We start from the raw sequence: 23758 nt of genomic DNA, 5'->3' as shown, positions 1-23758 counted from the left end.
GTATTTATAGATTAGGAGTATATTATTAAAAGACAAATAATTATACATAAAATAAGTAAGAAAATGGTTTTATTATATAGCACAGGACATTATTCAATATCATATAAACCTAAAATGGAATATAATTTGCAAAAAATAACTGGATCACTGTGCTATACACCTGAAAGTAACACAGTATTTCAACTGTATATCATTAGAGAAATCACTGTGCCGTACACTTGAAAGTAACACAGTATTGTTACTGTTTATCACTAGAGAAAAAGGAAAAATGAATAAATGAAGAGTTAAACAGAACAAAAACATGAAGAAAAAGCATTTAAAAGGTGGTTAGCAGAATGAACTCACTTTTTTCCTACTATTAAGTTGTTGGATAGATAAAGTGGGAGAAGTTCCTTTAGAAACAGCAAAATTTTGTAAAGGAATACTGTTAAGGTACAAAAAGTAAATTCTAGAAATTTCAGTTCAATTCAATCCCTCAATAGTGTCTGACTATTTGCAACCCTATGAACTGTAGCATACCAGGCTTCCCTGTCCTTCACCAACTCACAGAGTTGGCTCAAACTCATGTCCATTGAGTCGGTGATGCCATCCAGCCATCTCATCCTCTGTCGTCCCCTTCTCCTCCTGCCTTCAGTCTTTCCCAGCATCAGGGTCTTTCCCAGTGAGACAGCTCTTTGCATCAGGTGGCCAAAGTATTAGAGCTTGAACTTCAGCATCAGTCCTTCCAATGAATATTCAGGGCTGATTTCCTTTAGAATTTACTGGTTTGATCTCCTTGCAGTCCTAGGGACTTATCTAGCACCACAGTTTAAAGGCATCAGTTCTTTGGCGCTCAGCCTTCTTTATGGCCCAACTCTCACATTCATGCGTGACTACTGGGAAAACCATAGCTTTGACTACACGGACCTTTGTCAGCAAAGTGATGTCTTTGTTTTTTAATACACTGTCTAGGTTTGTCCTAGCTTTTCTTCCAAGGAGCAGGCGTCTTTATTCCATGGCTGCAGTCACCGTCCATAATGATTTTGGAGCCCCAGAAAAGTCTCTCATAATATCCATTATTTCCCCATCTATTTGCCATGAAGTGGCAAGACTGGTTGCAATGATCTTAGTTTTTTGAATGTTGACTTTTAAGCCAGCTTTTTCACTCTCCTCTTTCACCTTCATCAAGAGGCTCTTTAATTTCTCTTCACTTTTTGCCATAAGGGTGATCTCATCTGCATATTTGAGGTTATTGATACTTCTCCCAGTTATTGATATTCCTCCTGGCAATCTTGTTTCCAGCCTGTACTTCATCCAGCCTGGCATAAGGAAGAATACTGCAGTGGGTCGCCGTGCCCCTCACCAGCAGATCTTCCCAATCCAGGGACTGAACCCAGGTCTCCCACATTGCAGTTGGATTCTTTACCATCTGAGCCAACAGGGAAGCCCAGGAATACTGGAGTGGGTAGACTATCCCTTCTCCAGAGGATCTTCCTGACTCAGGAATTGAAACAGGGGTTCTCTTGCATTGCTGGCAGATTCTTTACCAGCTGAGCTACCAGGGAAGCCTGATGTAGTCTGCTTATAAGTTAAATAAGCAGAGTGACCATATACAGCCTTGACATGCTCCTTTCCCAAATTTGAAACAGTCTTTTGTTCCATTGTTCCATGTCTGGTTCTAACTGTTGTATACAGGTTTCTCAGGAGGCAGCTCTGGTGGTCTGCTATCCCCATCTCTTTAAGAAATTTCCAGTTTGATGTGATCTATGCAGTCAAAGGCTTTAGCATAGTCAGTGAAGCAGACCTAGATGTTTTTCTGGAGTTCTCTTGCTTTTTTCTTTTTTTTTCCCCATTTATTTTTACTAGTTGGAGGCTAATTACTTTACAATATTGTAGTGGTTTCTGTCATACATTGACATGAATCAGCCATGGATTTACATGTATTCCCTATCCCAAGCCCCCCTCCCACCTCCCTCCCCACTCCATCCCCCTGGGTCTTCCCAGTGCACCAGCCCCGAGCACTTGTCTCATGCATCCATCCTGGGCTAGTGATCTGTTTCACTATAGATAATATACATGTTTTGATGCTGTTCTCTCAAAACATCCTACCCTCGCCTTATCCCACAGAGTCCAAAAGTCTGTTCTGTACATCTGTGTCTCTTTTTCTGTTTTGCATATAGGGTTATCGTTACCATCTTTCTAAATTCCATATATATGTGTTAGTATGCTGTAATGTTCTTTATCTTTCTGGCTTACTTCACTCTGTATAATGGGCTCCAGTTTCATCCATCTCATTAGAACTGATTCAAATGAATTCTTTTTAATGGCTGAGTAATATTCCATGGTGTATATGTACCACAGCTTCCTTATCCATTCATCTGCTGATGGGCATCTAGGTTGCTTCCATGTCCTGGCTATTATAAACAGTGCTGCGATGAACATTGGGATGCACGTGTCTCTTTCACATCTGGTTTCCTCGGTGTGTGTACCCAGGAGTGGGATTGCTGGGTCATATGGCAGTTCTATTTCCAGTTTTTTAAGAAATCTCCACACTGTTCTCCATAGCGGCTGTACTAGTTTGCATTCCCACCAACAGTGTAGGAGGGTTCCCTTTTCTCCACACCCTCTCCAGCATTTATTGCTTGTAGACTTTTGGATAGCAGCCATCCTGACTGGCGTGTAATGGTACCTCATTGTGGTTTTGATTTTGCATTTCTCTGATGGTGAGTGATGTTGAGCATCTTTTCATGTGTTTGTTAGCCATCTGTATGTCTTCTTTGGAGAAATGTCTGTTTAGTTCTTTGGCCCATTTTTTGATTGGGTCATTTATTTTTCTGGAATTGAGCTGCAGGAGTTGCTTGTATATTTTTGAGATTAATCCTTTGTCTGTTGCTTCGTTTGCTATTATTTTCTCCCATTCTGAAGGCTGTCTTTTCACCTTACTTATAGTTTCCTTTGTAGTGCAAAAGCTTTTAAGTTTCATTAGGTCCCATTTGTTTAATTTTGCTTTTATTTCCAATATTCTGGGAGGTGGGTCATAGAGGATCCTGCTGTGATTTATGTTGGAGAGTGTTTTGCCTGTGCTTTCCTCTAGGAGTTTTATAATTTCTGGTCTTACATTTAGATCTTTAATCCATTTTGAGTCTATTTTTGTGTATGGTGTTAGAAAGTGTTCTGGTTTCATTCTTTTACAATCAGTTGACCAGTTTTCCCAGCACCACTTGTTAAAGAGGTTGTCTTTTTTCCATTGCATATCCTTGCCTCCTTTGTCGAAGATAAGGTGTCCATAGGTGCGTGGATTTATCTCTGGGCTTTCTATTTTGTTCCATTGATCTATGTTTCTGTCTTTGTGCCAGTACCATACAGTCTTGATGACTGTGGCTTTGTAGTAGAGCCTGAAGTCAGGCAGGTTGATTCCTCCAGTTCCATTCTTCTTTCTCAAGATTGCTTTGGCTATTTGAGGTTTTTTGTATTTCCATACAAAGTGTGAAATTCTTTGGTCTAGTTCTGTGAAGAATACCGTTGGTAGCTTGATAGGGATTGCATTGAATCTATAGGTTGCTTTGGTCCCTTGCATTCCTATATACTAACAATGAGAAAACAGAAAGAGAAATTAAGGAAACAATACCATTCACCATTGAAACAAAAAGAGTAAAATACTTAGGAGTATATCTACCTAAAGAAACAAAAGACCTATACATAGAAAACTATAAAACACTGATGAAAGAAATCAAAGAGGACACAAACAGATGGAGAAACATACCGTGTTCATGGATTGGAAGAATCAATATTGTCAAAATGACTATTCTACCCAAAGCAATCTTGCTTTTTTTAATGATCCAGCCGATGCTGGCAATTTGATCTCTGGTTCTTCTGCCTTTTCTAAATCCTACTTACACATCTGGAAGTTCTCAGTTCACCTACTGTTGAAGCTTATTTTCTTCAGAGGTACTTGTCTACATTTTTTGAACATTTTTGAATTCTTCTTTTGGCATAGCTTCCTGCAGTCATTTAACTTTTGGCTTTTTGCATTTTGGTATGTTAGTTTTCACCTTTCAAAATTTTATTAAAATTACTCCTTTGTTAATATTTAACAAATTTTCTTTGTTAATACTTTTCATTGTCTTTATCTTTTTGCCTGTATGTCTTATTTATTCCCTTGGTTTCATTTTAGTAGGATTTTAGAAGGGATTGAGGATAAATGAATACTTTTACTCTACCATCTTTATCCAGAAATCTGTTTGCAGAAGTGTTTTAAAATGTAGATTGCTGGAAGTGATGTGGTTAGGTCAGAGAATACACTTTTAATCTTAGCATTGCTTTTCAAATAAAATTCTAAATGAAGGTATTAAAACTAGTGAATTATTGACAATTTTCATTGTCATTTGTTTATTGCAAGATTATATTTTACAGTGCTGTTGCTGCTTTTTCTTGATAACTAGAGTGACTTCTATGAAATTGAATTATATTTTAGAAATTTGAGGAAAACTGAAGATAGAAAAAGGAAACTAGAAGAGCTTCTTAATTCTGTTGGTCAAAAAGTATCAGAACTCAAAGAAAAGTAAGTTAAGTTTTGGAATGTATTTTGGATGTTTGAAAACCTACCTCAATAGATACTTAAGTTTTAAAAAACTGTTATAATTAATATATTAATTTTTTTTATTTATCACTTTAAAATGGTGAATGATGTAAGGTAACAGTGTATTCCTTTTTAAAAAAATTTAATGAGAACAAAAACATTTTAAGTTTCCGTTTGTATAGCTATCACTGTGTATATTCCCAAGCAATGGAAAACTGAGCAGGAGGAAGGGAATGTGCTGTGTTAACGCTGGGACTGTTTACATTTGGTATTCCTAATTCTTTATTATTTTGACCTCAGCAGTTTAGACTTCTGTATTGCAGATGATGCTACAGTACTACTTATTCCATAATCTGGAATTATGAATGGTACATGATTGTGTTAACAATGTTCTTTCTTTTTAGCTTTGCTCTTTTTAGTATTAAAAATATTCCTTCATGCAAATATACTCAAATCTAAAAACTGTTTATAAAGGGATTAATCTTAAAGCCTTTTGTTTACCTCTTTGGTCCTGTGATTGTTTTTAACATAGGACAAAAAAAAAATACTGGTATGGGACATAGAAATATGGAAACATTTTCATTTAAGAATTGTAAAGATTGGAAAACTGGAAAACATGTCATTAAATATAGCATATGTTATCACTTGCTACTTTCTTTAAGTCATGTATTATATTTCCTTTTCTTCTTATGGAAGAAATACAAATTATTGTACCAAGAGAAAGTTCCATTAGACTAAAATCTATTAATTTTTTCTATATGTAGTCAGGAAACAATCATCTCTATTTACATTTATGTATATTTACTTAATATACATAAATGAAAGCTGTAGTGAAAGCTATAAATTCAGCGTTTTTAATATTCCTGAATGTTTTTTTGTACTAGTCATATAGATATGAAATCACATAATTTCCCTCCTGGTATATAATTAGAGTGGTATAAGGAAAATAATATATTATTTTCAGTATTACATGCTCAGAATCAGGACTTAATCATACAAAAGTGATTATCAAATATTTATTGAGTAGTTAGCTTACTTGTGTTGACTCCATTTATTAGTCATTTGCACGTGTTGTCCTAGGCACTTTGCATATTCATCTTTTTAACGTTTACAACAATACTGAGAGGTGGATATTCTCACATAATTTGCGATTAGAATGCTGACGATTAGAAAGGTTTGCTTAAGTTGAACAAGGAGTAAATGAGTAAGCAAGCATTAGATCCTATATTTGTCTGATTCCTTTAAGTTCCTTTTCTTAGTCACTGCATCATATTACCAGTATTTTCGGAGGATTATTATGAAAACCTTCTGAATAATATGATTGAGGACTTTGTGGATAATATGACTGAGGAATTGAATTTTTAATTTTAATTAATTTAAATTTAGATAGCCACATGTGGCTGCCATATTGGACGTGACTCCTAGAGTCTTATGTCTAGGGGAGGGAAGAATAGGGCACTTAGAAAGGCAATAAAGAATAGAGGGCCTGCAGCTTAATAGCAGCACACCCATATATGAATTTTAGGTCCTCTACTTACTATTGGCAAGACCTGTGCAATAATCTGTTTGGATCCAAGTCTCCATATTTATAAAATGAGAATTACAGCACTTATTTTGAACTGTTCCTAGAATCAGCACAATCCTAGGTGTTCTCTTTTATATATTTATTTATCTATGCCCGTGCCGGGTCTCCGTAGCTGTCTGTGGGTATTCTCCAGTTGCAGCTAGCACGGGTTGCTCTCTAGTTGTGGTGTGGTTGCGGCTTGTGGGCTCTAGAGTGTGGGGACCTCAGCTGTTGTGGTGCACAGGATTACTTGCCTCGCAGCATGTGGGATCTTCCTGGACCAGGGATTGAACCCGTGTCCCGTGATTAGCAGGCAGATTCTCAACCACTGGACCGCCAGGGAAGCCCAGTCTTTGGCATTTTGAAGGCACTTACATATTTGTTGAAGGACTAAGTAATCATATGGAATCTGCTATTATATTTAGTAAATAATAAATCTGTACAAGTATTTTTAAGGAAAATAATTTAAAAAGAAGTTTTAAACTTTGGCAAATGGGCACATAGGGAGAGAATATATGTAATGGGATGGATATTTGAGGTGAGTTTTAAAATTTTATTTGTAGTTTTGGTAGGTGTGTATTTGTGGCAGTTAGAGTGAGGGGTGAGGTAGGTATAAGGAAGGAGCTGGATAATGGAACAGCTCATTGACAGTCATGGCAGATGAAAGATAGTGCATTGTTTGAGAATATAAAATTCTTCTGATGTTGACATCAGTTTTACTGGACTAAATAAAATCAAATAAAACTGAAAAGACAAATTAGATCAATCTTATGATAGGACCTTTGGATGTCATTTTGTTGTTTATGCATAATGTAGTAGGATATCACAGCCCTGTGAGAATATTCCCCTTTAAATGTAAGCATTGGTGTTATGTCTATTATATTAATGATATTTTATAAGCAAATATTACCAATATTACAGTTAATTAAAATTCTAGTATAAAAGCTCACTTTACTACCTAAGCATAACTTAATTAAATCTGTCTTAAATCTGATTGTCTTTAAGTAAATTTTAATGTTTTCATAGATTTCAGAGCAGGACTTCAGAAGCTGCCAAACTTGAAGCTGAAGTAAGCAAAGCACAAGAAACAATTAAAGCTGCAGAAGTCTTAATTAATCAGCTCGATAGAGAACACAGGAGGTGGAATGCACAGGTTTGTCTGAGATCATGCAGTGAAGTGAAAGTCGCTCAGTCATGTTGCACTCTTTGCAACCCCATGGACTATACAGTCCATGGGCATAGAGAGGCATTGTTTAAGACAGGAAATCTACGACATATTTGTTAACAAAAACGAAAAAGAAAAATATCCATTAACTGTCAGCCGGCTTAGGATAAATGATCTAGATATTAATGGCCCTGTTGTGAATTAATCTTTAAGCACAATATCTTTATATGAATGGATTTTAGACAAAGTGACCTGTTCCTCTTTTAGTTAGGAGAGATCAGTTCAGTTCAGTTTAGTCGCTCAGTCGTGTCTAACTCTGCGACCCCATGGACTGTAGCACGCCAGGCTTCCCTGTCCATTACCAACTCCCAGAGCTTACTCAAACTCATGTCCATGAAGTCGGTGATGCCATCCAACCATCTCATCCTCTGTTATCCCCTTCTCCTCCCACCTTCAATCTTTCCCATCGCCAGGGTCTTTTCAAATGAGCTCTTTGCAACAGGTGGCCAAAGTAGTGGCCACAGGAGTTTCAGCTTCAGCATCAGTCCTTCCAGCAAATATACAGGACTGTTTTCCTTCAGGATGGACTGGTTGGATCTCCTTGCAGTCCAGGGGACTCTCAAGAGTCTTCTCCAACACCACAGTTCAAAAGCATCAATTCTTCGGTGCTCAGCTTTCTTTATAGTCCAACTCTCACATCCATACATGACCACTGGAAAAACCATAGCTTGGACTAGACGGACCTTTGTTGGCAAAGTAACATCTCTGCTTTTTAATATGCTGTCTAGGTTTGTCATAGCTTTTCTTCCAAGGAGCGTGTCTTTTAATTTCATGGCTGTAATCACCATCTGCAGTGACTTTGGAGCGTGCCACCCCCCCCCTCCAAATAAAGTCTGTCACTGTTTCTGTTGTTTCCCCATCTTTTGCCATGAAGTGATGGGACCAGATGCCATGACCTTAGTTTTCTGAATGTTGAGTTTTAAGCCAACTTTTTCACTCTCCTCTTCTACTTTCATCAAGGGTAGTGATAAAAATGAGTATTGAAATTGAAATTGAAAATTTAGTACTCTTTAGAGCCTTTCTTGGATTTCCCTTTACCAAGACAATCCTCTTAGGATTTGACACTTTTGGCCATTTATTTGTTTTTGAAATCCTCTATTTCAACTTTGTTCATTTGTTTTGATTTTGTTTTTCTTTAACCAGTTAGATTCCTTCCCTCATGGAATGATCCTCAGCTGCTCATCCAGTAATGTTGATTGCCTCTCAGTGTTCTCCTTGTCAGGTCCTTTCTCAGCAAATATTCTGGGGTTTCTCATACAGGCTTTAAAATATTAACCCATATGATGATGTTTGACCAGATGTATATTTCTAGAATGCTGACTTTTAAATTCCTATTTCTAACTATACTTAGATATTGGCCTTCAACTGTCTCAGGAACTCAAGCACCTCTGAATTTTTTTCTTTTCTCATATCAAATCTCTTTTCTTTTCTTTTCCTGCGTCATAGACATCCTTTTTCTATGTATCAAAATGAAAAATATGTGTTTTCTTAGACTCCTTTTATTAATTTGTATCCCTTTGCATATATCCCTCATATTTGTCTTCCATCCTTACTGCTCTTGTTTTCTTTTTTCACCTGAATTCTCCTTGTCTTTCTTCTATCTAACCCTTTAACTAGTTGATACTTTGTCAGCTGAAATCTTTCTGAAACCTAGGCTTATTATACCACTCACTGCTCTGTTTAAACACTTTCAGTGGCTCATTATTAACCACAGGTTAAAACTGAAGCAGCTTTCCATGGCATGGGAAAACTTTAAAATCACCTTTCTTCCAGCCAACTCTTAATCTTTTCATTATTCCTCTGCTGGTGGTCTTTCTGTGCAGGCTTACGCTTTAGCCACTCTATGATTCTAAAAAAGTCTCCTTGCTTGATGTTTGTTTTTTGCCTTTGTTCATACTCTTTGTGTCTTAATCATTTTTAGAAAGTGATGCTATTTCACGATGTTTATTATAATCATTATGAAATTTCAATGACAGAATATATTCTTCTTTACAGATATGTTGGGATATCATACATTGTTTTAATATCACAGCAAGATCTAAGGTCTTGCTGGTATTTTTACATTTTGAAAATTGTATTCAAGATAGGTAATTACTTTAAATCAATGAATGATTTTTTCCTAGAGACAAAGCTTGAATTTGTGAAGCTGTTTTTTTTTTCCTCTTAGGACATATCCATCTCTTTCTCTGTCTCTTTTCCAGGTTGCAGAGATGACAGAGGAATTAGCTACTCTTCCTAAAAGAGCTCAACTAGCTGCTGCATTTATTACATATCTTTCTGCTGCTCCTGAGGGTCTGAGAAAAATCTGTTTGGAAGAATGGACCAAGTCAGCTGGTCTTGAAAGTTTGTATTTAGTTAATTCATAAATTTGAAGTTTCAGTATATGAAAAGCCTATCTTTTTATTTTTGTCATTTTACTTTTTTAAGATTAGGAAAACTTTCTGTAAGTTAATGGATACCATAAGTGCTTAGATTTGCTAAATTCTACGAATGTTCTGAGAATTGGTCTGTTATGATGACTCTTGTCATCTAAAATCACTTTTGAAATCTTGTCATCTTGAAATCTTGTCATCTAAAATCACTTTTGAAAGTGAGAGCACTGAATTATTTTGATATTGTGTGGATGCAGTTAAACATTTTATTAATTTTTACACTGATTTCATATGGTAAAATGAGATGTAGTAATTCCAAAATTCTTTGTGAACTTTGTGTTTTTTTATAAATTAATATAGTTGTGAAACCTTTGTTTAATAGAAGAAAACTAATTCAATTGTTTCATTTCTTTGCATCATTAAAAATTTTTCTCTTTAACTTCTGGTATTAAATGCAGAAGAATGGATTGAATATTAAGAATGATCATGGGACTTCTGTTGGAGTATATTTTAAATAGTTTTATTCTCTTTTCTTCATCAATCACAAGATTATTATTAAGTATCATTTATACCTTTAATTTTTCAGAATTTGATCTGAGGAGATTTCTTTGTACTGAAAGTGAACAATTAATTTGGAAAAGTGAAGGCCTACCATCAGATGACCTTTCCATAGAAAATGCTCTTGTTATCTTACAGGTAATTAATCTACTTAACTTTTCTCATTAGAAATGTTTCTTTTGAAGCTTGCTCCAGGAAGTACCTTCTTAAAAATCCTTAGGCTTTCACAGTTAGTCTTAGTTACCTAAAAGTAAAAATATTTTCCTAACAAAAACCCATTTATGATTCAGTTAGCAACTCTTCAGTTTTTAGTGTAATTTATTTTTACTTTCATATAAAATTATAAATTAAAATGGTATTCTTTTGATGGCCAAATATTTTAAATTGAACTTCCTAATATGAATAGAAACATTTTAGGGATACTTGATTTATTTGGCTGTATAGTTCTTCTATCTAAAGTATATTTTTAAAAAAATTTTATGCTTTTATTTCATATTGTTTTATAAACAAAGTTCTGCAGAATGAAGATGGATAAGTTTTGGGTTATAAATTGAAGATGACCATGTGCATATTTTGGAAAATTTTCCTTTTCCATAGTATATGTTTCCCAGAAGTCATTATTTAGAGTTGAAACTATTATGCCTTAATTAGCAGTGAATGTGAAAACCAAATTAAAAATCTTGTGTACAAGCAAATCATTTCTTTGTATGAAGTTGAATTTTTGCCATTAATTTAACTTATCTTTCTGATATAGAATTTGAAAGATAACTTTTGCCTCTTGAAAATATGTTTCATTTTTTTCTGTTCTTTTTATCTGAATAGTTTATACTCTATATTACTAGTATTTTCTTTTGTCTCTACAACTCTTTTCTCTTTCCACACACCATTTCTTTATCCTAAATGCTTCTCCTTAGGGAGTGTAAGTCATATTATTATAAGATTCATATTGGGATCCCGTTTACTCCCATGTAATTTATTGTTTGATTCAACTGACTATCAACTGACTCTACTTTGACTCATTACATTGGAGTCTTACCAGTGTAAGAGTCACTGAACAAAGATTAAACAATTTTACCTTCTTTTAATGTGATTTGGCCTAAGCTTTATTTTTTAAACATTTTTTTTATCATTTTTCACACTAGAATTACCAATCTGGAACTCTAAATGTGTATATAAATAAATTCATTACAGCCTAGTACTTTTTATCATGTTTGGTATTCTTTTCCTAAGATTTCATAGTTTGTTCTTCATTTTCAGTATTCCAAGAAAGCAGTTGTTTAAAGATTTGAAATGATTAGTTTAAGATTTTTCTTATTCCATAAGAAATCAGAGGCCTTTAGAAAAAAAATTTATCACAGTTATTTTTGTTTTTCTAATAATAGTAACTGAAAATATTTACTTTTCTTTTCTGAATTAATTTGTCTTTTCATGATGAATTTGGGAAATATTGTCTTTTTTTTTTCATTTATTTTTATTAGTTGGAGGCTAATTACTTCACAACATTGCAGTGGGTTTTGTCATACATTGACATGAATCAGCCATGGAGTTACACGTATTCCCCATCCCGATCCCCCCTCCTACCTTCCTCTCCACCCGATTCCTCTGGGTCTTCCCAGTGCACCAGGCCCGAGCACTTGTCTCATGCATCCAACCTGGGCTGGTGATCTGTTTCACTATAGATAATATACATGCTGTTCTCTCGAAACATCCCACCCTCACCTTCTCCCACAGAGTCCAAAAGTCTGTTCTGTACTTCTGTGTCTCTTTTTCTGTTTTGCATATAGGGTTATTATTACCATCTTTCTAAATTCCATATATATGTGTTAGTATGCTGTAATGTTCTTTATCTTTCTGGCTTACTTCACTCTGTATAATGGGCTCCAGTTTCATCCATCTCATTAGAACTGATTCAAATGAATTCTTTTTAATGGCTGAGTAATATTCCATGGTGTATATGTACCACAGCTTCCTTATCCATTTGTCTGCTGATGGGCATCTAGGTTGCTTCCATGTCCTGGCTATTATAAACAGTGCTGCGATGAACATAAACTGGAAATAGAACTGCCATATGACCCAGCAATACCACTTCTGGGCATACACACTGAGGAAACCAGATCTGAAAGAGACACGTGCACCCCGATGTTCATCGCAGCACTGTTTATAATAGCCAGGAAATATTGTCTTTGAAATTAATTTTCATAAGCTTAGTACAGTTTATATTTAATATTGCCAGGTGTCTCATAGACACACATGCATTTATATGACAAAACAAAGGGCTTCCGTGGTAGCTCAGCTGGTAAAGAATCTGTCTGCAATGCAGGAGACCCCAGTTTGATTCCTGGGTCAGGAAGATCCCCTGGAGAAGGGATAGGCTACCCACTCCAGTATTCTTGGGCTTCCCTCATGGCTCAGATGGTAAAGGATCCTCCTGCAATGCAGGAGACCTGGGTTCAGTCCCTAGGTTGGGAAGATCCCTTGGAGGAGGCATGGCAACCCACTCCAGTATCTTGCCTGGAGAATCCCCATGGACAGAGGAACATGGTGGGCTATAGTCCGTGGGGTCACAAAGAGTCGGACATGACTGAGCGACTAAAACAACATGACCAAACAAAACCATCTGGAAAGTTTTGTTAGAGTAATTAATTATTTCGTTGAAATGAATTTACCATTGTGTTCAACATTCTTTCTGACTTCTAAGGTGAAGTAGGTTTAAAATAAACTGTTGTAGTTGAGGGTGTGATTGGATAGCACAATTCTATAACATCTACTCATTAACATTACCATGTGATATGAAATTAGATGTCTAAATGTTTACAAGATGTGTTTCTGGGAGTATTTTCTGAGAAAAAATGACAAGGTGTGATGAATTAAACATCTTTTTACTATAATAAAGCTTTTCAGAGATTCTTCCTCGTAGTGCAGGCTTTCCCAGTGTCAAGGCCTATTGCCACTCCATCACTTATAAGCTAATTACTTATTTGTGCCTTGTGTGTTCAAAATTATTCCTTTGTGTTATCACAAAGGATGCTTTGGAATTCTCATATTTGTGTTCAGTTAACTATTGAAGTACACGTGTTGTCTGGGTGAGGAAATAGTCATAATTATCTACCACTGGCCTTGTAACAAAGGCCATTAGTTCTGTTACATTAGCAGAAAGCTTCTGTGACCTGTGTCCTCGAGGAGCAGGGCAAGAATTTGGCCACGGTGACTGTGTGTCCTGGATTGCTTGGACTATGATTTACACCTGTTATCCTGATGTAATTATTAAAAAAAGTTGTTTTGGGTGATTTTATGATCTTCCTACTTTTGTGAAACTCAGGGGATAAATGGAGAGTATGAGACCCAGGTGGCACAGTGGTAAAGAATCTGCCTGCCAGTTCAGGAGATGTAGGAGATGCAGGTTCTATCCCTGGGTTGGGAAGATCCTCTGCAGAAGAAAATAGCTACCCACTACAGTGTTCTTGCCTAGAGAATCCCATGGACAGAGGAGCCCGGTGGGCTACAGTCTATGGGGTTGCAAAGAGTTAGACACGCCTGAGTGACTGAGCATGCACGCACATGTCTGTTAGACACTATGGAGAGGTGTGAGTAAAGAGCATTCAGAAAGAAGATGGAAAATAGGATTCATTTAAATTTCACAGTTTATAAATTTTTCTTGGTTTAAATTTCACAGTATTGTACATTTTTCTTGTGAAAACATGTACTAGGTATTTGTTTTTTATTATTTATGGACAGTTCAGTGTCAAATTAGTTTTCTTTAAACCACTCACACATTTCTGAGAATGTTTTCCCCTCCTGCCATTTATTGCGTGTTGAGGAAAGGCAAGCTAATTTGGTATTAGTCTAAAGAAATTAGACTTGTAAAGGTAAATTACATTGAGACAAATCTTTGTCATTAAATCCCCAGTACATAATAATAATCAACACTTTTGTATCCTTACTGTGTTGTTTGTGTGTGCTCAGTTGCTCAGTTGTTTCCGTCTCTTTGCCACGCTGTAAACTATAGCCCGCCAGGCTTCTCTGCTCATGGGATTTTCCAGGCAGGAATATTGCAGTGGGTTGCCGTTTCCTTCTCCAAGAGATATTCCAAACCAAGGGATGCAACTGGCATCTCCTCTGTCTCCTGCACTGGCAGGAGGGTTCTTTACCTCTGAGCCATCCGGGAAGCCCATTTTGTTCATACATTATTATTTAACAATTAATAGAAGTAAAGCACTTAAATATTTAACTCATTTAACTTTCAAATCAACCCTATTAAGTCAGTCAGTCATTTCAGTCCCTCAGCCGCGTCTGACTCTTTGTGACCCCATATACTGGAGCACACCAGGCCTCCCTGTCCATCACCAGCTGCTGGAGTTTACCCAGACTCATGTTATTGAGTTGGTGATGCCACCCAGCCATCTCATCCTCTGTCGTCCCCTTCTCCTCCCGCCTTTAATTTTCCCAACATCAGGGTCTTTTCCAGTGAGTCAGTTCTTTGCATCAGGTGGCCAAAGTATTGGAGTTTCAACTTCAGCATCAGTTCTTCCAATGAATATTCAGGACTGATTCTTTAGGTTGGACTCGTTATATCTCCTTGCAGTCCAAGGGACTCTCAGGAGTCTTCTCCAACACCACAGTTCAAAAGCATCAATTCTTCTGTGCTCAGCTTTCTTTATAGTCCAAATATCGCATCCATACACGAGTCCTGGAAAAACCATAGCTTTGACTAGACGGACCTTTGTTGGCAAAGTAATGTCTCTGTTTTTTTAATATACTGTCTCAGTTCAGTTCAGTTCAGTTGCTCAGTCGTGTCTGACTCTTTGCAACCCCACGAACCGCAGCACGCCAGGCCTCCCTGTCCATCACCAACTCCTGGAGTCTACCCAAACCCATGTCCATTGAGTCAGTGATGCCATCTAACCATCTCATCCTCTGTCGTCCCCTTCTCCTCCTACCCTCAGTCTTTCCCAGCATCAGGGTCATTTCCAATGAGTCAGTTCTTCACATCAGGTGGCCAAACTATTGGAGTTTCAGCTTCAACATCAGTCCTTCTAATGAACACCCAGGACTGCTCTTTAGGATGGACTGGTTGGATGTCCTTGCAGTCCAAGGGAGTCTCAAGAGCCTTCTCCAACACCACAGTTCAAAAGCATCAATTTTTCGGCGCTCAGCTTTCTTCACAGTCCAACTCTCACATCCATATATGACCACTGGAAAAACCATAGCCTTGACTAGATGGACCTTTGTTGGCAAAGTAATGTCTTTGCGTTTTAATATGCTGTCTAGGTTGGCCATAAGGTTGGCAGGAGGAGAAGGGGACGACAGAGGATGAGATAGCTGGATGGCATCACCAACTCAATGGGCATGAGTTTGAGTAAACTTCGGGAGTTTGTGATGGACAGGGAGGCCTGGCGTGCGGCAATTCATGGGGTCACAAACAGTCGGACACGACTGAGCGACTGAACTGAACTGAACTCTGCATGTAAGTTAAATAAGCAGGGTGAAAGTATACAGCCTTGACGTACTCCTTTCCCTGTTTGCAACCAGTCGTTTGTTCCATGTCCAGTTGTAACTGTTGCTTCTTGACCTGCATACACATTTCTCAGGATGCAGGTCAGATGTTCTGGTATTCCCTCTCTTTAAGAATTTTCCACAGTTTTTTTGTGATCCACACAGTCAAAGGCTTTGGCATAGTCAATAAAGCAGAAGTAGGTGTTTTTCTGGAACTGTCTTGTTTTTTTGATGATCCAGTGGACCTTGGCAATTTGATCTCTGGTTCCTCTATCTTTTCTAAATCCAGCTTGAACATCTGGAAGTTCACAGTTCACATACTGTCGAAGCCTGGCTTGGAGAATTTTGAGCATTACTTTGCTAGTGTGTGAGATGAGTGCAACTGTGTGGTAGTTTGAACATTCTTTGGCATTGGCTTTCTTTGTGATTAGAATGAAAACTGACCTTTTCCAGTCCTTTGGCCACTGTTGAGTTTTCCAAATTTGCTGGCATATTGAGTGCAGAACTTTCACAGCATCATCTTTTAGGATTTGAAATAGCTCAACTATAATTCCATCACCTCCATTAACTTTGTTCATAGTGATGCTTCCTAAAGCCCACTTGACTTTGCATTCTAGGATATCTAGCTCTATGTGAGTGATCACACCATTGTGATTATATGCTTTGTGAAGATCTTTTTTGTACCGTTCCTCCGTGTATTCTTGCCACCTCTAATTAATATCTTCTTCTTCTGTTAGGTCCATACCATTTCTGTCCTTTAGGTACACATGTTATCCTTTTGTAGATAAGGAAGTTGAGATCCAGAGGTGTTAAGTTTCTTGTTTAAGGTCACAGATCTGTCTAAAGGTAAAGCCAAGATTTACCTTTAAACATTTAACTTCAACCATTGCCTCCTAGCCAGTGTATGCTGTAAGACTGCCTTTGAGAGATATGTGTTTATGTTTCTGTATATGTTTTAATTATTTTGTGTTATTTCCATTAATGTAATTGTCCTTATGTTATCCATAGATGGATTTTAGTTCTATTTACAAAATATTTCTACCCTTATCCCTCTTGTGGTTACTAAAAATAAAAATAAAGTTGTAGTTTTATAAATGTTTTAAAAAGTAGTTTCTTTCTTATTGGTTGAAAGAAGGTACAAACTTTCAAGTATAAAATAAATAAGCACTAGGGACATTATGTAGAACATGATAAATATTATTACCCCTGCTGTATATTATATATGAAAGTTGCTTAGAGATGAAATCCTAAGAGTTCTCATTGCAAGAAAAAAAAAAACTATTTCTTTAATTTTGTACCTGTATGAAATTATGGATGTTCACTAAATTTACTGTGACAATCATTTCATGATACATGTAAGTGAAATCATTGTTTTGTACATCTTAACTTACATATGATTGTCAATTATATCTCAGTAAAACTGGAAGAACAAAATCACTTTAAAAAATGTCCCCTAACTATTCTTTTTTCCCCCCCAAGGGGAGAAGAATGAAAATTGATATCATGTGTCTCTAGCCTTTGACCTCTGTTCTGAGCTCCTGATCTGTAGTTCTAATTTCCTATTAGATATTATTTCCTGGGGCTTTGTATGTAGTTCAAAGCTTGTCTTTAATCATTAAAGACAAATTAAAAAAAATTTTTTTTAAGTCAAGAATCAGTGGCCAAGTATATAAATACATTTTCTTTTTAAAAAGTAATTTATGCTTTAAAGTAACTGAGCTGTTCAAAAGGTTTGAACTAGCTTCAGGATTCAGTGATATAATCAGGACATCTCTCTCTCTTTCCTCCATCTTAAAAGATGGATTTATTCTTCTATATTCTTAGATGGATTTATTCTTAGATAGGTTCTGCCATGTGTTATTTATAGACATTGGTGACTCGTGAGTTTTACCATTGTCACAGTTTATGTTCTCGGACTAAAGATATCGCTTCCCTTCCTTTCCATTATTTATGTCAGTCCCCAACAAAAATTTCTAATTGGTTAGTTTGGGTCACTTCCTCATTCCTTGTATGCAGTTCTGGAGGATTGATAGTCCCATGAGAAATGCATGATTGGGGCATGCATGCTAGGCAAAGGTAGCTGTGTTCTCTAATAATTGTTTCCCTTCCTCCCTGACTTACTATAACCTGCTTCTCTTGGGTTCCTAACGCTGGAGATGTCACCGTCTTGGTCTAGTAATGCAGACTGAAAATCATTCTTAGCTATGTCTCTTTAATTGTTCATTCAGTTAATTATTCAGCAAGTCTTCTCAAATCTATTTCTCAAATGTATCCTGAATTCATTCTGTTCCAACCACACCTACTGCCAGTGGCTTCACTTAGGCCTAGCTCACAGGTAGGTGATTTTTTGTGATAAATACAATGTAATAGCAGTTGGTCGCTTGCCCCCAGTATCAGCTCCTTTATTGCTGTTGGAGTGATCCTCCTAAAATGTTAATCTGATCATAACAATTCCTTGAATAATATATTTCACTGACTGCTCATTACTTGCAGTATAAAAGTTTCATTATCCTTAAACATGGCATGAAAGATTCCTTATGATCAGAAAGACCTCTGATTACTCCTACCATCTTACATGCATCATCTTTGCCTAAACTTTTTTTTGGCCATCACTGTTTATATTGATAATTTATTGCAAAAAGCCAGAAGAATCAATGTATAAAATTTCAAAAATAACAAAAATGCTTATACTTTTTACTCCAGCTATTCTAAGTCTGGTGGTTTTCCAGATACTCTCAGGCTTTTCATTCTTCTCTCAATCATGCTGTTGTCTGGACCTAATTTGCTTTTTCTTTTTTTAACTTCTTTGCCTGGCTGAGTCCTATCTCTTTTAACCTAGTTTGACTTGAATTGCTTCCCAGCAGCTTCCCATAACTCCACTTATGATCCACTTATATAATTTTGAGTTATCTTTGATTTTAAAAAAAGTTTCATTTTTTGCTTCTTTATTGGATGGTGGCCAGTGAGGATGAGGGAATGTGTCTTGTTAATTTTTGTATCCCTTGCATTATATGGTAGATGAATGAATAGCATGAATGAATGAAAGCTCAACATTTTTGGATCTATAATTTGTTAAATGTAGAATTTGACCACATTTAATTATGGAACACACACCTAAAATATACCTTAGAGGTTCTTCTCTGTGTCTCTGGAGAAGTATAAATGAGATGAACACAAACTTGTAAGTATTCTTTGAAATTCTTAGGCATATTTTCTGTGCTAAATACATGATTTTTTGAAACATTATCTATTTCTCTTTTTAACTGCTTCAGATCATTGGCTTGAAATCATGGGTAAGAACTTTTTAAAATTTAAAATAATTATTTTTGTAGTTAAGCAAAATCTAGTTTACTTGTCGAATGTTTGCTATTGAATGCTGGCATAAAATGAGATCTAAAACCTAGGGTGTAATACTTTGATAATACTTAAGAGGTTTACTAGCCGTGTTATTTTGCTTGCAATATCACATACATGTGGCAGAGCAGTCAGTGAAGCCTCCAGAAGTAGATGTTGGGTGAAGATCATACAGCTGGGTAACACTGGGGGATTCGTGGTGTTAGTGGTCCCCTCTGGATACAGGTAAAAAGAGGCTGCAATATTTAGAATTTTAAAGTAGTAATAAAGCTGTTTTAGAGTCAGTCAGCTCTTTATTATCACCATATGTTGGTAGTTTTCATGTAGATAAATGGTGTTGATCCCCAGGGCATTTTATCCCACCATCCCCCTCCCTCTTGAGATGCCAGTAAGGTAACATCCCTGTCCTTATTAGATCTACCCCAGTTCTAAGTCTTCACTCCACTGTTACCCTCACGTGTTATCTTATCCTTATATCCTGTAACTGCATTATGTTTTTCAAATAAATGTGAAAATTTAAGAAAAATTGGGTCAATTGTTATTTCAATCTGATTTGCTAGGTAACAATGACTATTAGATGGTTTAAAATTTATTATATATTTATGATATATGATCAACTTAAATATATGTAAATATACATAAATATATAATTGGCTTTATATAGGTAAGTATATGTATAAATATATATAAATATTTAATTGGCTTCCTTTCATTTGCTGAATGGCATGTGTATGTAGTTTTCTAATTTTATGTTTGTTTCAGAGTTTAATTAGTGCAAGATGTTAAGTAATGAATTTAGTTCCTAGTTCGTTAGATCTTAACTGATCATCTTATGTAATTTTCTCTTCTAGGATAATCCTTTTGTAATAGTAATTATGTATACTACTTTAGAAAAATTAGTCTTAAAATATAAATAATTATATCACTGATTATTTCAGCAATACTTTTATGATTAGCTCTTACTTCGTTTATTCAACCAAAGAATATCTAAAGTTAAGAATATCTAAATACTTGTGTATTTTAAAACCAAAAAGAGAAGTGCAAATGGCATCTACTTAGGACTAGAACTCTTGCTTACTGTGTTGTTAATGTACATTTTCTGTGTTATTGAGTAGTGAATAGGACTATATTCATTTTACTGTGTTTAAATTTAATTACCTAGTATTAATTTCTGATAAAATTTATTGATTTAGCCTCCAGTGGAGCTAAAAACTACCTTCATTTCCTATTATAATTGTATATTTGTGTTCTTCAAAACCTGAGAGAAAAACTCACTCATTAATTGTTTAATAATGTTTAGGAAATTATTTTCATCTAATGAAAGCTTATAATTTTTTTTTTTAAATTAGAGTCGAGTATGCCCATTTCTTATTGACCCTTCTTCCCAAGCTACAGAATGGTTAAAGACACATTTGAAAGACTCACGCTTGGAAGTTATTAACCAGCAGGTGTGTATTACTTATAATTTAGATACCAAGTAGTAATGGAGTAATGGCATCTTATGGTGACAAGAACCCTGGGTCTGTAATCAGAAAACACAGGTTCAGACCAAGTTCTTATAACTTACCTGGCATGGGCCCTGGGGAGAGAAATGTAGCTTTCTTAGCTTTAGTTTTATGATTTGTAAGAATCTTTGTTTGATTCCTTCTATATGCACAGTACTGATCTAAGCCCCAGGAATTTATGTTAGTAGTCACAGTTCATGCCCTTAGGGAGATGGCAAGTAATTAGTTACATTAAACAAATAAGCATTTGTACTAAATTATGATTAAAGTCAAGTTCTACAGAAGGGTGCTATAGAAGTGAGTTACTTAGGGACTTAGGAAAACCCCCTGGACTTTTAAATTTCCTCTTCATGTAACTCAGCAATGATCATCTGTATTGTATCCTGAGATTTGACAATTGCTCAATGAAGTGTAATAGTGTTTTGTGTAGTGACTTCTCACTGTCATATTTATCTTGCCAAGGAAATTATTTTTCCTTTTTTTGAGAAAGTCCTAATGCATGATTAATTTTTTAATCAATTTTTTAATCATTTTAATTCAGATGCTTGAAAAATTACCTCTTTAAGATGCTCTTCACTTATCAAATGGGGATATCTAACTCACTTGTGTTTAAGAATAATTATAATATATAATTATTTATATAATATATAAAATATTTAATGTCACTTATGGTTGTAGTAGGATATTTAGATTATTGGATATTATTATCCAAATATTTAATTTTTTAAAACAAAGTTGGAGAACTGGAGTGGTGTTTAAAGTGACTTTGCCTACCTGGAAAGTCTAAAAATTCTTGCATGGTTATAAAATTTTGTCTAAACGTTTCTTTTCAAAATAATTAGAACTATCACAACAAGATAAGTTTACTAGAATTCATCAGCTTGTCTTTGTTACTCCATTTAATGTTTGATATTGAATATAAATAGTTTTTATTAATAGATGAGTAAATTATTGCATATGGAATTTGAAAATTTTTTTCTGCATCAATTTGAAATTCTAAAAAATTTTAAAGGCTGTTTTTATTATTAATGTAAAATTCTTATTTTTCTAATATATATTTAAATTATTTATGAATTTATCTGATAATTTATCCAGTTAACTTGGTTCATCATCAAATATTTATAAGTTGATGAAGGCAATTATGAATAATTTATGTTATTAACATACTGATTTTAAAATGTTTGTGTTATTCCTGTTAATGTTTTCAATATCTATATGACCTTTGTAAATCTAAGGTAATGAAGGAATTCGTATGTATTCTTATTTATTCTCTTAGGATAGTAACTTTATCACAGCTCTTGAGTTGGCAGTACGTTTTGGGAAAACCCTTATTATACAAGAAATGGATGGTGTAGAACCTGTACTTTATCCACTATTGAGACGAGATCTGGTTGCTCAAGGTAAATGAATATTTGACAGTTTCCAGAGAGTAACTATTTTTAAAATACAAAATAACATCACAACTAACTTTGACTTTTTTTGGTCTTTCCACTGAGTCTGAGGATATGAAAACTTTTTGGGGGGTGGATGATAGTAATGTCAGAATCTAATAGTAATAGCAATTAAAAAACTTTTAATTAAAGTATGTCTGTACAAGAAGTGCCATATCAAGGGTCTCCCACACCATTCCTAGGACCAGTGTCTTACGAGGAGGGCTCGAGGGACTCAGCATGTGGGTGTGCTCATGGCTTGTATTTATTGCAGGGAAGGGCTACAGAGCAGTCAGCAAAGAGAAAAGGCACACAGGGTGAAGTCAGGAGTCGAAACCAGGTGCAGATTCCGAGTCTTCTTTCATTGGAGTCACTCAGGTGTGCTTAATTCCCCAGGACACGTTGTGACCGCACCTGTGTAAGTTGTCTACCAAGGAAGCTTACTGCAGGCTCAGTGTCCAGAGTTTTTAATGGGGCTGATTATGTAAGCATAGTCTGCCTAGCAGGGAGCAAAATTCCAGACTTCCCAAAGGAAAGCAGGTGTTCAGCATACACCATTTTGTTTGTACAAACAGTTTAAGCACAGTGAGCTACTCTTTTCTGTTCTGGGAAATGTAAGAACCTTAACAAAATCCCGAATTCCCAGGTGGTGGTTAAGGGCCTTACAAGCTGGACTCCCTAAAAATACTGGTCTTAGACTGTTACATCACCTTTTTTCTGTGCAGGTACCTAACCCAGACTTTGATATTAGGAAATAATGCCCTTAAACTGTGCAAGTTGTGCAAAGTGTATATGTGGACATACATAGACATGTACTTATATATAAATACATAGTTACTTGAATGACACACTTTGCTAGCACCACAAAGTTTAGAAAATTGGAGTTACTGGGGGAAAAGTGAAGAAATAGCAAAGCCTGCACTATTTATTGATCACCTTTTATCCCACAAATAGGTATGCTTGGGCGAGTAGTGGTTGATAAATTATGGAAAGAACTCTAGGAGTGGGAATGTTGCTGATGTAGCCTGGAGTTACCTCCCAGAGTCCAGCCTCTGGTCTCAGCCTCTTCTTTACTAAAGCTGATTCAGACCTGTTGGACCACCTCCTGCTAGACTATCTTAAAGGACGCAATCTTGTGATGATCTGATTTTGACTCTCTTTATAGTCTATATGCTGTCCCTCTGGCTCATTAAGTTTGTACCAGTGAGCTCTGACTGGTGTTAGGTCTTAACTGCATCTGCTTCGTTGTCTCAGAGTGGAGTTTGACGAGGTCCCCTAAAATTGAATCTGCTGAGAAATGATAATATTCTATATCATGATTGGTTCACGTGATGAACCCCTATTCCAGATAGTTGTTCAGGGCTGGTTTGGGTGAATTTGTTAATTTCTGTTCATTTCATTGAGAAAAAGGCAGTTACAGTCTGACCCGACCTTACTTTTTCCACCTTCAGTCCAGAGTTGGATGTGTTCATATGACTTCAGTTGAAGTCTCTTATCCCCTTTGATTATACTTCACATTGTTCTTTTCCACATTTTTGAGTTTCTCGTGAATAGTCATTTGTTATTGTACATTTCCGCTGAGGACAGAGGATGGTTGTACTAAAATGACATAAAGCAAAGCTTGGGGCCAAGTTGATTTATATCCCTGTGTTCTTAATCTAAGCAATATAAACTGCATTTCTGCACAGTGATGTTGAAG

The 23758-nt window shown here is 35.9% G+C and overlaps 1 protein-coding gene across 3 annotated transcripts in view; it reads left to right on the top strand.

Moving 5' to 3' along the window:
* DYNC2H1 (dynein cytoplasmic 2 heavy chain 1) overlaps positions 1–23758 on the top strand; it is a 395598-nt gene that overhangs the window by 156698 nt on the left and 215142 nt on the right. For all 3 annotated transcript variants that reach the window (XM_043892886.1, XM_043892813.1, XM_043892970.1), the window contains 6 exons: positions 4454–4540; positions 7149–7275; positions 9549–9690; positions 10306–10415; positions 20474–20572; positions 21906–22029. In XM_043892886.1, the coding sequence (XP_043748821.1) occupies positions 4454–4540; positions 7149–7275; positions 9549–9690; positions 10306–10415; positions 20474–20572; positions 21906–22029 (689 nt within the window). The remainder of the gene's footprint in view (positions 1–4453; positions 4541–7148; positions 7276–9548; positions 9691–10305; positions 10416–20473; positions 20573–21905; positions 22030–23758) is intronic.

Source organism: Cervus elaphus, chromosome 1 (assembly GCF_910594005.1).
Source record: "Cervus elaphus chromosome 1, mCerEla1.1, whole genome shotgun sequence".
NCBI lineage: Eukaryota > Metazoa > Chordata > Mammalia > Artiodactyla > Cervidae > Cervus > Cervus elaphus.
Note: the sequence above shows the minus strand (reverse complement) of the source record. Positions and strands in the feature narration are given on the sequence as shown.